Genomic DNA, 12,725 nt, shown 5'->3' on the forward strand with positions numbered 1-12,725 from the left:
GTCCCGGGGGTGCGGGGCCCGGCAGCCGCCGAGCCCCGAGTGAGGCCGGGACGGCAATGAGCGCTGCCGCCGCCAAGGTACGGGCGCCGGCTCCGCGCTGTCCCCGCGGGGCGGGAGGGGAGCGGGGGGCGATGGCGGTGCCAGAGCCGGAGGGAGCGGGGCTTGGGGCGGCGGTTCTGCCTTGTCGCCGGCTGTGGCGTCTGGTGCCCCGGCACTCCGGGAAGGCCGCGATGTTGGTTCCCGGGGGGATGGTGCTTTCTGCGGCGATGATGGTTCCCGGGAGCGCTGCGGCCCCACGTCTCCGCTGCCCCGACCTGCGCCCTTGTCTCTGCCGCAGTGGAAAGCAAGGAATTTAACCCCATGCTAAATAAATTGCTTTCGTGTGCTAGTGGTTTTGGCGGTGGCGCTTACTTGGCGTGTTTTATTCGCGTGCGCTGTTCACACCAAGTCCTGATGAAGAGATACTGAGAATTTAGGATCTAAGTCTGTTCTTTCTGCTTTAGCGGAGTCCAAGCAGTGCCTTTCAGGCACCCAGGTGTCCCCCACGCCAGCCCCCAGGGAGCAGCGTATGTGTGCAGGCTGCTGATCTTGATGGGTGTCAGGAAAGGTGAGAGATTGGGCCTTCCCAAGTGCATCCTGTATATCACCTGCAAAGAGGCGGTATTCACAGCAGACAAGGAACCTAAGAGGTCAACACATAAAGTTTGTTTGAAAGGGGCATTTCTTCTGTCTTTCACAACACAGAAGTGCGTTTCTCAGATTTTATTCTGGACTGGTATATTAGCCCAAACTTTCCACACTGGTTGCCAGAAATGAAAACAGAACTAAACCAGATCTCTCAGTAGACATCAAGTAAATCCTGTCCCTGATTCCCAGCTCCAATCAGTCTAAGATGCAGGTTTTGGGAATTTTATCCCACAGGGTTGTAAATGCAGGAAATTCTCTCCTGAGACTTCCCTGGAGCCTGCTCAGCATTTTGTCTGAGGAAGACACACATGTCACTCTGGGATCTGTCCACTGAGGACAAAACATTTCTGCTGTCTCTAATCTCTACTTAACTGATTATTTTTGCCTGTGATCTGCCCTGCTGCTAGAAGCAAAACAGCACGAACTCAAGAGATCACTCCAGGCCCCCCAGCCTCTGGAAACAGTTCTCAGCTGAACAATGGGTTGGTTTGCATGTTCTTTTTGGTGAAATCCCCCAGGACCTCGAAATCATAGAGCAAAACAAGTAGCTTAGCACAGTTTATTCCAAATGATAGCATAGGCTGTAAAACCAAAAAAAAGAACTGCAGAGAGGATCAGGAGAAATGTCTCTGCTGGCTGAGAGGCCAGAGTCCAAAACAGATGTGAATTTCTGAGCCAAAAAAATCAATAGCAAGGTCCTCAGGAAAAGCAAGTAAAATTAGTATCTTGTGAGTGTTCTGTGCTTCTCTTTTGAAACCATAGGTTCTGTTTCTTTCCCTGAAACTCAGTAGGCTAGACATTTGGAAAATGAACATAGCTGGTATTTCTAATGCTCTGATCCCAGAAGAAGAGAATTTAAGAAAGTCAGTAAATACTGTGTTACAAGTACTGCTGTTACTTTCCTTCTCATTTACAAATCTGAGTAATTTAGCCAAAGACATACCTCATTAAACCATAAGAGAAGCATGAAGTTTACAAAGAGGACTGGAGCACAGAGATCATCAGTGTCTCTGGTTTTCTGTTGACAGACTATAATTGAGCATATCCCTGCTTTCTTTTGTCTTGCTGCCAGTCTCTGGAAAAAATCTTACGTATTTTGGGAGGGTAGAGACACAGAGAACTCCATGGCGTGCCATGGGATCTGTGTAAGCAAGGAGAGACATGAGCACAGGTTTATTTAGAGACATACATGGGTACCAATTCCCTGTGTGAAAAGAAAAGACTGTGACACAAAAAAAACCAATTTTTATTTTACATGAAGTTTGTCTGAGAGCAGAATAGCAGCTTCTCCCATATCTGCAATGTAGAAAATCCTCTGTACTGGCCAGTACTGGTGGGAGAGGGGCTACAGGAGCACAATAAAGGAATCTCCCTGCAAAGGCAGCCCATTCCCAGAGATGGCAGTCTCTGTGAAACAGAAATTCTGCATGCAGCTTTGGTTTTCTTCTTTTTTTTTTCTTCTCCAGGGTTAAATTTCTGCATTGGCAGCTGGTGCCAGCCTGGGAGGCTCTCCAGATATCTTACTTGTTTCTGGATGAAAAGCTACAAAAATAAGAATGGTTCCCAAATGTGCTTCCAAGCTTAAATCTGGTTAATGATTTTCATATCAGGGATGGGAGAGAATGACTGCAGTAACTTGGGATTGAATCTGACTGGCTCATTTTTGTGTCCTGGACACAGACTGGGGGGCATAGTCCTTTCCTCATTGGTTTTAGGAGAGAAGCCTTCCCCCATTCCAGCTGAGTTAAAAGGGAAAACCCAGAGGTTGTTTTTATTTTGTGGAGACAACTGCACGCACCATGGCGTCTGAAAAGGTGAGAGTTTGGACAGGGTGGAAGCATCTGGCAAGGCTGCATTAGTGTTGTAGCTCAGGTAGAGATGAATTGTCTGTCTTCATGGCTTTCATCTCAAATAACAGAAGCTCTTCTTGTTTGGAAAGAGATCTGGCTTTTCCCTGCATGGCTGGAAAAGCTACTTCATGCCATGCAAATACCCAGTGCAGGTGCTTGGCACAATCAGTAGAAATCTAAGATAGGATAGAAGTTAGTAATACTGGATAGGAACAAAGAGGGAACCTTTATAGGGAATAATTCCAAGGTCATTTGTGCATTGCTGGAAACCTTAGGGGCAACTGGATAATGAGAAAGCTATTGTAAGAGACAGTGATGGTACCTGTATGCCCAAATCAGGAACAGTTTCTTTCAGAAAGGAGCCCTCTCTCCTCCAAACATTGTTCTCCCCTGTCTTAGAGTTTCTGAAATGCCTTCTGCTCATGCATTCTTCTCCCTGCATACATATACTCTGGTGCTCCCAGCGTATAACCCTTTGATCTTTCTCTTCACAGCCGATACTTTACAGCTATTTCCGAAGTTCCTGTTCTTGGAGAGTGCGAATTGGTAAGATTCAGTGTTGATCTCTCTTTTCTTGTCTCAGTATTATAGTATCCTCCCCTTCACCTAGCCAATTAATCAATTACTTATTAACAGAGAGGTCAGCAAACATGAGCTTGGAACAGTGAGGCATCTCCCCATGGGGAGGGAAGGGAAGACTTCAGCTTACCTGGAGCAGGTGGAATAGAGGAGAGCAGATAAGAGAGCCTCATTATACTGCCTCAGACACTGGCCTGCTCAGGTCTTGACAGCTAAGCAGGAGTGGGAATGGTCCCTACTTGTACTGAGACAGAAAGGTTTTACAGGTGAGCATATGGTCCCATGCCCTCCATAAGCCAAATCAGGAAGGCCTGTGCTGCAAAGAGTTGCAAAGCTTATTTTGAAGAATGCAGTGGTTTTGCCAGGACTGATCTTTAGTACTTTGGTCCTTCATTTGCCAGAGCACTGTCTTCTCAGTGGACTCAGGCCATCCTCCTTGAGGGATAGGGTCTTTTTTCAAAGGTAGATGTTAACATTTCCCTGAGCCGATTACCAGTGAAACTGGTCCTGGTGCAGTTGTCTGAAGCTGTACACTCTGCTCTCCCTAGCACTGGCTCTGAAAGGAATTTCCTATGACCTGGTCCCAGTGAACCTCATTAAGGATGGAGGACAGCAGGTAAGGATGAAATACCACTGCTCTCTCCAGGGCTACTTAATTTGGGGATCATTAGGAGACATGGCATTAGCACTAGAAAGTTCACAAGCAAAGTTATTGAATTCCTCACCACTTCTCAGTAATTAATAGTTGCTTTCAGCCAGTATTCCCTGGCATGTGACACGTGAGGAGAATATGACTGCAGGAGACTAGAGGCTTTTTCCTCTCTCAGACATTGGTGACTGAATCCATAAGGCTGAAGATCTTTTGCTTACCATGGTACAACTAAATATATCTGGAGCACAAACTTCAGAGAAGCTGCCCTGCACTTCAAACAGACTCAGACTCATTCAATTAGTACCAGAAAATACCTAGAGGCAGGGATAGGAGATGTCCAAAAGATGCTAAATGATATTGCAGGGGGCTCTAAAGGGCCTGCAAAAGGAATAGGTGGGTTGCCAAAAGAGATCTTCACTAAGACCTTACTTTTGGGGTTCCATAGCAGGGAGTTGTGCACTTTGTAGTACACTGGCTTGATGGTCTGGTGTGGGCTAAGGCAGAGTTGGACAACTGGGACAGTAATGGTGGCATTGATGCAGTACCACCCATTCTGAACATTGCTGTGGTGCTTTAGCAAGAGATAAGGCAGTCTGGCCCTGGATGCAGTGATCCCTGAGCCCAAATGACAGCTTGCTGTAGGCTAATAGTACAGCATAATTTACTGCAAAGGTTAGTATTAGGGTAGAGAGAAAGAAAAGAGGTAGGAAAAAGTTTGGTAACTGGGTTCTAGGAGAAGAAAAGAAGGAAGAATTTCTTATTGCTGTAGAGTAATCTCAGGTTTGTTTCCACAGTTTTCTGCTGAATTCAAAGCACTGAATCCAATGCAGCAAGTCCCAGCCTTGAAAATTGATGGCATTACCATTTCTCAATCAGTGAGTTATCAGCTACATCCCTGTTAACCTTTCACTCCAGCCTGCTGCCCAGTCTGGATGGGATGGCTTTGTCCCATCTTTTTCCCCAGAGCTCTCACCTATTGGAAAGGAGATGGCATTTATGAGCCCATTTGGGAACAGAAATATCACATAGACCCTGATGGAAAACTACTGTCAAGGATTTCAATTCAGTTCTGCTTTGGTTCATAACTCCACCTTTCACTAAGCAGTTTGTAGTCTGACTTCAATGGCTGTTTCATGGTTTGCCTGAAATTACAGCTGGACCAAATGACAACAAGGTCGCAGGAAGAGGCATTATTCTGTTCCTTGGTTTGGTAACAAACTGCCTTCAAAAGCTGTTGTATTCTCTTGGATCAGCTCCCCTTTCCGAGGTGTCCAGGATGCAAACTTGACTCTCCAATAACCTCCCATTATCTCTTTGTTCATTACAGCTAGCTATAATTAATTACCTGGAAGAGACACATCCTAACCCCAGGCTCCTGCCCCAAGATCCAAAGAAGAGAGCCCAAGTCAGAATGATCGCTGATCACATTGTCTCTGGCATTCAACCACTCCAGGTACTGCCTTGTCAGATCCATGCAAATGAGAAAATCAGAAAGGATTTCTGTCTCTGAAATTCTCAGTCTCCTTAAATTGTTGCCAGCCAACCAGGTGGCAGAACTTCAGATTGGTATGCTAGCAGATAAAATCGGCTTAACCTCTGCCTGATCTGACAATGGCAACAATATAGGATTTCCAACACAGCAAATCCTATAGCATCCCCGGGTTCTTTCCAGAAAGAGCTGAATCCATATGGTTTTATTGCTGAGTCTGGGACATTTTAGGAAGAAGAGAATTGAGTATCCCAAAGGGAATAGGCAGAGGGATACCCTGGCAGCTGTTACAGAAGGGTAGTGCCAAGAGAAAGATACAGCAGCGTGCATGATTTGATGCAGGTGAAGTCAGGGTTGACCCAAACAACTGAACTAAGGCCAGGGGTTCAGCTGTGGCAACTCCTCATCTCCCCTCTTCTCCACTGGATGACTGGATAAGATCCAGCCAGCAGTAATCATCTAACCTAGAGATTGCTTTGCCTTCCCAGAACCTGAGTGTCCTGAAACAAATGGGGGAGAAAAAAATGGAATGGGCTCAGAACTGTATCACATCTGGCTTTCAAGGTATATTCCACATCCAAAATTATCAGTATTTTGGCTGACCTTACAAAAATGCTGTACTGCTGACATTCTACTTGCCTTTTCAAGTAGAACCACAGATATTCCTAGAGTGGTGTGCTGGGGTCCTGCCTTGGTGGCAGAGACTGTGCTCTTCCTGCCCAGAGTCCGTTGTCCAGGACTGGTAGCTCCCCAGGCTCTCAAAGGAAAGATGTGCACAGAGCACTTTTACTGCTGCACATGAAAGAGGGGAAGCTTGGTGCCATCCTGCACACTGAAGCAGTTGATTAATTCTGAAGCACAAGTGCTCACAGGACTTCTGAAGTTCTACAAATCTATAGATAGATATGATTTTGTAACCAGACATCTAATGGCAGACTCCCATAGAGTCTAGCAAGTAGCAGAGTAGTTCTTTGCCTCTTTGAGAAAAATAAAGTGCTTTTGGTTTCCTCAAAACCATTTTCCCCATGTCCTACAATGACAGGCCCATCTTCACTTCTGACAAACACAAACTGCCTGAACCTTCACATTTTTCCCCTCCCCAGTTACCTATTTCTACATTATCCTCATAGTATTTAAAGTGCATTGTCTGAAGCGGCTGAAATCACCCTGGGTCCAAAAAAGCCGAAGGACCCTAAAGACTCCCGTAACTATAGTAAGATTTCTGTTCCTTCTAGTTTCTGTCCCAAAATGCTCCTTTTTCATAATCTTCTCAGGGTTAAGATGCCCTTGTTCATAATTCTGTCTACAAACTGTTTGGTGTCCCTTTCAATTGACTTTCCAATGCCTCACTCCAGTGTACCACCTCTCTTGACAGCACTGGAGCAAATTCTGCAGCACACTGCTGGATGCTACTGTGTTGGGGATGAAGTAAGTATCTGAGAGAGCCCTGTGTGCTACTGAAGAGCTGAAAAAAAGAACTGAAAACCCCAGTATCTTCCCCTAAAATAGGAAAGAAAATCAGTTGCTGAGACAAGAGCACAACCCCATCCAGTACCTAGAATTACACGTAGTGCCTTCACCATAACAAAAAATAGCCATAGCCACGTGGATCCTACTTGGGCCATTACTGTCTGCAGAGAGTTATGGAGATGTTTACCTGTCCCTGCCTATAACCTGCTGATGGCCAGATTCTGCAGTTCTATCTAGGCTGGTACTAGAGGATGTGGAAAAAGATGATACATCATTTCATCTTTATGGGATTTGGACTTCAACATGTCCTGCCATAGGGGGCAAAGCTTGGCTCAATAAACATGGGTTCGGTTCTTAGCTCTGTTCTATGGAATCTTTAACCAGCTTGTATTTTTCTGCTCTGATCATCCACTTTTAATATGGACAGATTTTGCAGAGCTCACATGAAAGCTGTTCTGACCCTTACCAAACTAGAAGCAGCTCAGGCCTTTTCCATTTATTAGTTCTGCTGCCAGGCAAAAGATCTTTCCTATAAAAGCCTTAGGGGGGAAAAAAAAAAAAAAAAAAAAAAAAAAAGGCTCCTGCATTATCCTGGGATGCAGAGGATTGCCTAAGTAGCAGCCTTATGGAGCCCTTGGTAGACAAAGGCTACTTACAAGACCTAATGTTGGAGAATAATGTGTGCTCTGAAAGGCACCCAGGGCTTTGTGATCTGAGGAGCAGGGTGGGGGCAGCTCCCTCTGTCCATGCAGATAGGCAGCCAGCAGTACTGTCCTTGAGTCTTCCTTTCACATTGCAAGTCCCTGAGCCTCTGTAGAGGCCCTATCACATATCAAGACTTGATATTGGCAGGACCTGCTTGATACTCCTGCAATGCAAACAAGCAAAATTTACTTAACTATTCCCAACCATGCAAACACTCCTCTCCCTCCATCACCTCCCTCTGCAGCTTGCCAGCAGACCTGTTTGCTCAGAGGCAGTTGCCATAGAAACACAGTGTCTTTGAGGTCATAATGATCAGCTGGTAAGTATAAAGCTCCCTAAAAGCTCATGGCTTCTGCTAGTGACTGCAATAAATTATTTCTTGTACTGTTGCTGTAGTATTAATGCTGAATTAAAGAATTAGATCATCATGACAACCCCTCCTGTACTGGCTAATAAAAAAAATTCTGTCCTGGTTTCAAAGACTGCCACCACTGGGAAGTGTGTGGGGACTGACTCTGAGTTACTCTAACCCCTTTTCTCTGCTATATTTGCAGGTTTCCATGGCTGATCTGTGTTTAGTGCCTCAAGTTGCCAATGCTGAAAGGTAATTAAGGCTAATCTTGAGATACTCTTCAACACACCTACTTACACTGGGCTGTCAGAGCTTACCTTCTGGTGCTCTTTGTGCCTGTTAGACGTATCCCTCCTGACTACTGTATCCACTTATGTTTCTTCTCTTCATGAATTTTCCTATTTCATAAATACTCCCTTTCAGAAGTAAGGAGTTGTGGTTTCTCTCCTCTAGGAGGCCCCTGGGGAAATCTGATCTATGCCCTTAGAAAAGCTAAGGTTGCCCACACTCCATGTTCTCTGTCCCTGTTTGCTCTATTCTTACACTGCACACAGGAGGAAAATATTAATCAGATTTTATTTGTTTAAAGCCTTAAACTTATACAAATAGTGACTGCATGATTCCCAGGAAAAGCATTGTCTTCTTACCTTGTGCTCACATTATGTAAAAATCTGGTGAAGATCACACAGTCACATAATCATTGGGTTTGGAAGGGAATTCTGGAGGTCATCCAGTCCAACTTCCCTGCGAGAGGAAGTGGCACAGGATGGCATCCAGATGGATTTTGAGTATCTCTAGAGAAGGAGACTTCACAACCTCTCCAGGCACTGATTAATCTCTCTAGCATTTGTTTTTAAACTTACAAGGATGAACTTTCTCTGTTGGTGTAAATGCCTGTGAGATTCTCCCATACTAGGCAGGCCTATCACACTGCTCTGCACTTCTGCTCACTGTTGGAATGACTCTCCAACTCATAGTACTTCACAAATTCTTTTCATTTTACAGATTCAAAGTGGACATGGGTCCATATCCCACAATAACCAGAATAAATAAAGCCCTCTTGGAGTTAGAGGCCTTCAAAATAAGCCACCCTTCTCGGCAGCCAGATACTCCTGCAGAGCTGCGAGCTTGAAGCCTTTCTACTCATTAAATCTAGAAAGCTGGCATGATGAAGAAGGTAACACCTACAGTCTGAGTAGAAGTTCAGTGCCAGTAGGAATCCCTAGTACTTTCATCTGGGTGGGAAGGAGAGAGGACCTGGAAATAACATGGATGACTTACAAGAGCTACGCCTGGGCTGGAACACCAGCTACTAGTTTTTTCTATGCAGTCTGTCTCCATGAAGCAGATTAAAGCAGAAGTATCCATAATGATCAGAAGTTCCCTCTTTATGGCTTTGGGTAGGGGAATGTGGCCACAAAGAACTGTGAGGCATTGAGCCAATTCTGTATTCCCCACAGGGGCTACTTTCCACCATCTACATAAAGCATCAGGGAATCAGTGTACACAGTGTGCTTTAGAGCTGCTGCAGAGACACAGCACGGTCATCAGTTCCATGGATATAAACAACAAGATCTAGTCTTTGATGGAAGATAGCTTAATCCTTGTTGGGGTCTTGAAAGAGGCAAGGCAGCAACTCTGTCACCTCTTGCAACAACAAGAGCACAGAATTTACAGAAGATCTGCCTAGAGCAAAGCTAAGTGATTGTGCCATAGACAGCAAGGCACAACCAGCTCTCTCTGCTACACTGAAAATTATGTTCTCTTACTTTTCCCATCCTCACAAAGTGAGGTTTGTCTAGGTGTTTGTTTTGTTTTTTTCTAGGTGTTTTCCTAGCCTTCAGCTACAAACTGTTGCCCAGAGTCCCTCCAAACCAGAATCATGCCTTTTACTTTCCAAATAGCAGCAGTAAATACCATTCCACTCATCCCAAATGAAACCAAGCACCTAAGTCACCTTCAATGCTGAAAGCATCCTGGGAATTACAGCTAAAAACCTGTGCGGCAAAAAAGGAACCCATAACCTTGTGTCTGTGTTGTTGTGCAGACTCAGCTCATCCCCCTAAATGTTTTGGCACCTGAGCCCAGATAGTATATGTCAGATACCCTAGGAGAACAATACCCATGGCCTTCAGACTTTACAAACCCACAATCCCTTGTACCAAGGTGGGATTCACCTACATACAGATTCCTGGACTGCCATGTTTCTTGGACTTGTTTATTGCCATTCATATCTCTATTTAGGCTGGTGAAGAGCCTTGCTGTTCAGGTTCATTCTGAGAAATGTGCATTATCCTAGGTCCAGCTGGATCTTGACTGTGCTGTTATAAAAGGTCCCAGCACAGTTGGAGCCCCCAAAGACTAACACCGTGTGCAGGTTCTGTTCCTCTTTGTTCTTCTTGTCCATATCCATCAAGTGGGCAGGAGTCAGGTCAAGCAATGTGTGGCCAGCTCGGGGAACAGAGCAGAGGTCATGGTGGATCACTGTGCTCCACGAAAGAGTGTCTGAAGGGGAAAGGGGATATCAATATTGACAAGCCCATTCCTAGTGCAAGGGATGAGACAAATGGACTAGACTAGGAGTTCAGAAACACCACTGCACCTCAGAATCACCTTCAGCTATCAAAACAGGGCAGGAGAGTCACTCACCTAGGTGGAAGACAAAGGCATCATGCAAGGCTCCTCTGGCATTGCAGCCTCCACTGATCAGAACCTTCTGGTCCGACACAGCCAGAGCTGCATGAAAACTGTGACCAAAGCAAAGTCAAAAGGTAACTACAACAAAACCTGCTGGGATGGCCTCAAGTCAGCAATGGGCAGAGCTGGGCAGAAGGAGCTATCAAAACTCCTATGCTTTGCTTTGGGGGGTGAGATAGCAGGCTAGCTGGGCTCTGCACTGATTTAGATCATTGTTCTAGTGAGCAATTCTGTCCCTTTAGGAGCAGCATAGTTCTGGTACAGGAATTTCTTCCTCTGTGTGGCACAGTATCCTCCCCAGGCACTGTGAAGACCAAACAGCAGGTCATACAGTTTACTAGCACACGGCAGAAAACTTACCCTAGCCTGAAAGACAGATTTCCATCCCCCCACACCATAGAGACAACCAACAAGGACAGCACAGGAATTCCTGGCCTCACAGCAGAGAAAAGATTCAGTGTATTTTGACTAGTGGGACAGAGACATGCAGCTGGGCCTGATCACAAGCACTGTTTTAACCCGGCTTCAAAGAGAAATGACAGAAGATAGCCCCTGCATCTGCAATAGAATCTTACCAACGTGCAGAAGGCTGTCCTGCCAGGAGGGGGACTGGTGTGTACTCCATGAAACCTGACACACAGAGAAAAGGGAGGTGAAATGTCCGAAAACTTCAACCTCATAACTGGACAAAAACTTAGATGCTCTGTCACATCAACAGCCTGCCTTCCCTATAAACCAACTTCTACCAAAAAAAACATTGTTTTTTCTTCATCCCCTCCCTTATTTCCCCAGAAAGGTTTTTTTTTTAAACTCAGTTTTTCATCTCCACTGCCTAGTCAGGAGTTTGTATAATGTTATTTTGTATTTTCCCATTGAACACACCTCACTCCCAAGTCCCTTTCTTGAAAGAGACCTTCCTTAGGCAGCCAGATAGCACAGACTTTCTTACCCAGATCCAGAATGTGCATGTCACTGAGGTAGAGAGAAGTCCTCCGACCCCCAAAAATCAGCAGCTTGTTTTTCAGTAGAGTAGCTGAATGCCTGGGCAGAGAGCAAGCAAATTAATAAAACATCTTCAGCAAGTTTCCAAAACTTCCGTTTTAGCCTTGGCCTGTTCTGCTGGGCTGCCATAGCTTCAGTCTACACCTGGGACAGAATCCCATCAAGATTCACAACAGGAGGTACTGAGAATCCCATTGCTCTAAACACAGCCCTATCTTAAGGAGTATATGGTGGAGAACAATCACCTAATGTTTAGGAAATCACACTGGTGTGGGAAGGGAAGGTAAGCAGAGATTTCCTGCAGTGTTTTAGATAGCTGGAATTAGAGCACTCTCACCCAAGCCTAGGCAGAGGCTTCTCCCCTTCTGAAATGGGCTGATACCAAATTTCATGCTCTGGATTAAAGACGTAGAGCACATTGCTGCAGGGTGCAACTGCCAGTGATGCCTTTCTGGGGAAAGTTCCTCCAAAAACAAAGAGCTCCTTGTGGTAGATTGTTGCACTGTGGTAGGTGAGCACTGGTATCCTCCCTTTAGCCTAGAAAAAGTTCAATATAAGTTTGTTACAAGGAGCGCATTATTTGCTGCATAACCCTTAGGAAAGGGGTCCACATCATGCAGTGAGTTTGACAAGTCTCAGTTTTCACTTTATTGGCTCCCCAGCCAGATCTTTGCTGCACAGGCAGATAGTACATACTTTGCATGCTCTACACCACCAAAATGTTCTGATAAGAAAAGAAAGTCAGCCTCCCACACCTTCCTCAGAAGATGTCAGGGAACAGAAAGATGTAATCTGGGATTACTCTGTAAAAGCCGTTTTGTGCTTTACCAGGAAAGAGGCACATAGTCCCATGCTGACAAGGGCTCAGAATTCTACTGTGCTCAGGGCAGTTCCTGATTTGAGAAGACCAGCCCTTCACCTCAGCATCTGGTGCTGCTCTCAATGGCACCATATAAAATGAGAGGCCATTTCCCTCCCCTGTTTGTAGAGTACCTCCCAACCTTGAGCTTGGTCAGGTAGAGCCCTCTGCAGCAACCATTTTTCCATATTGCTTCGTTCATTGTAGGCACAACTCCTGCTTTCTGTTCAACATATGGCTTTTCAACACAGCCTCCTAATACCTGTCAAACCCAACTATGCATCTCAGATAGCCTGCAGCAACAGTGGACCAAGACTATTGGACTAAGGACATGGGGATATGGACTGCCACATTCAGGCAGAACCTGCCACCCCTCCTGCACT

The 12,725-nt window shown here is 45.5% G+C and overlaps 2 protein-coding genes across 4 annotated transcripts; one reads left to right on the forward strand and one right to left on the reverse strand.

Moving 5' to 3' along the window:
* Positions 1–56: 56 nt before the first annotated feature.
* On the forward strand, positions 57–8,955 carry GSTZ1 (glutathione S-transferase zeta 1). Of its 3 annotated transcripts, none has more exons than XM_062495040.1 (9): positions 57–77; positions 3,032–3,083; positions 3,665–3,732; positions 4,563–4,643; positions 5,096–5,221; positions 5,746–5,821; positions 6,633–6,685; positions 7,987–8,036; positions 8,790–8,955. In XM_062495040.1, the coding sequence occupies exons 1-9, from the start codon at positions 57–59 to the stop codon at positions 8,914–8,916; spliced, it is 654 nt and encodes a 217-aa protein (XP_062351024.1). In that variant the 3' UTR covers positions 8,917–8,955. The 3 variants fall into 3 exon arrangements, with proteins under 3 accessions (XP_062351024.1, XP_062351025.1, XP_062351026.1); XM_062495041.1 differs by lacking the exon at positions 57–77 and adding an exon at positions 2,487–2,501; XM_062495042.1 differs by lacking the exon at positions 57–77 and adding an exon at positions 2,487–2,501 and having other exon boundaries at positions 3,032–3,079; positions 3,709–3,732.
* Positions 8,956–10,074: 1,119 nt separating this feature from the next.
* On the reverse strand, positions 10,075–11,685 carry LOC134045571 (uncharacterized). The gene is made up of 4 exons (XM_062495392.1): positions 11,431–11,685; positions 11,057–11,111; positions 10,434–10,531; positions 10,075–10,289 (listed from the first exon to the last, which is right to left on the reverse strand). Exons 1-4 carry the CDS (start codon positions 11,447–11,449, stop codon positions 10,075–10,077), a joined length of 387 nt encoding a protein of 128 aa, XP_062351376.1. The 5' UTR covers positions 11,450–11,685.
* Positions 11,686–12,725: the final 1,040 nt, after the last annotated feature.

Source organism: Cinclus cinclus, chromosome 6 (genome assembly GCF_963662255.1).
Source record: "Cinclus cinclus chromosome 6, bCinCin1.1, whole genome shotgun sequence".
In the NCBI taxonomy this organism is placed as follows: domain Eukaryota; kingdom Metazoa; phylum Chordata; class Aves; order Passeriformes; family Cinclidae; genus Cinclus; species Cinclus cinclus.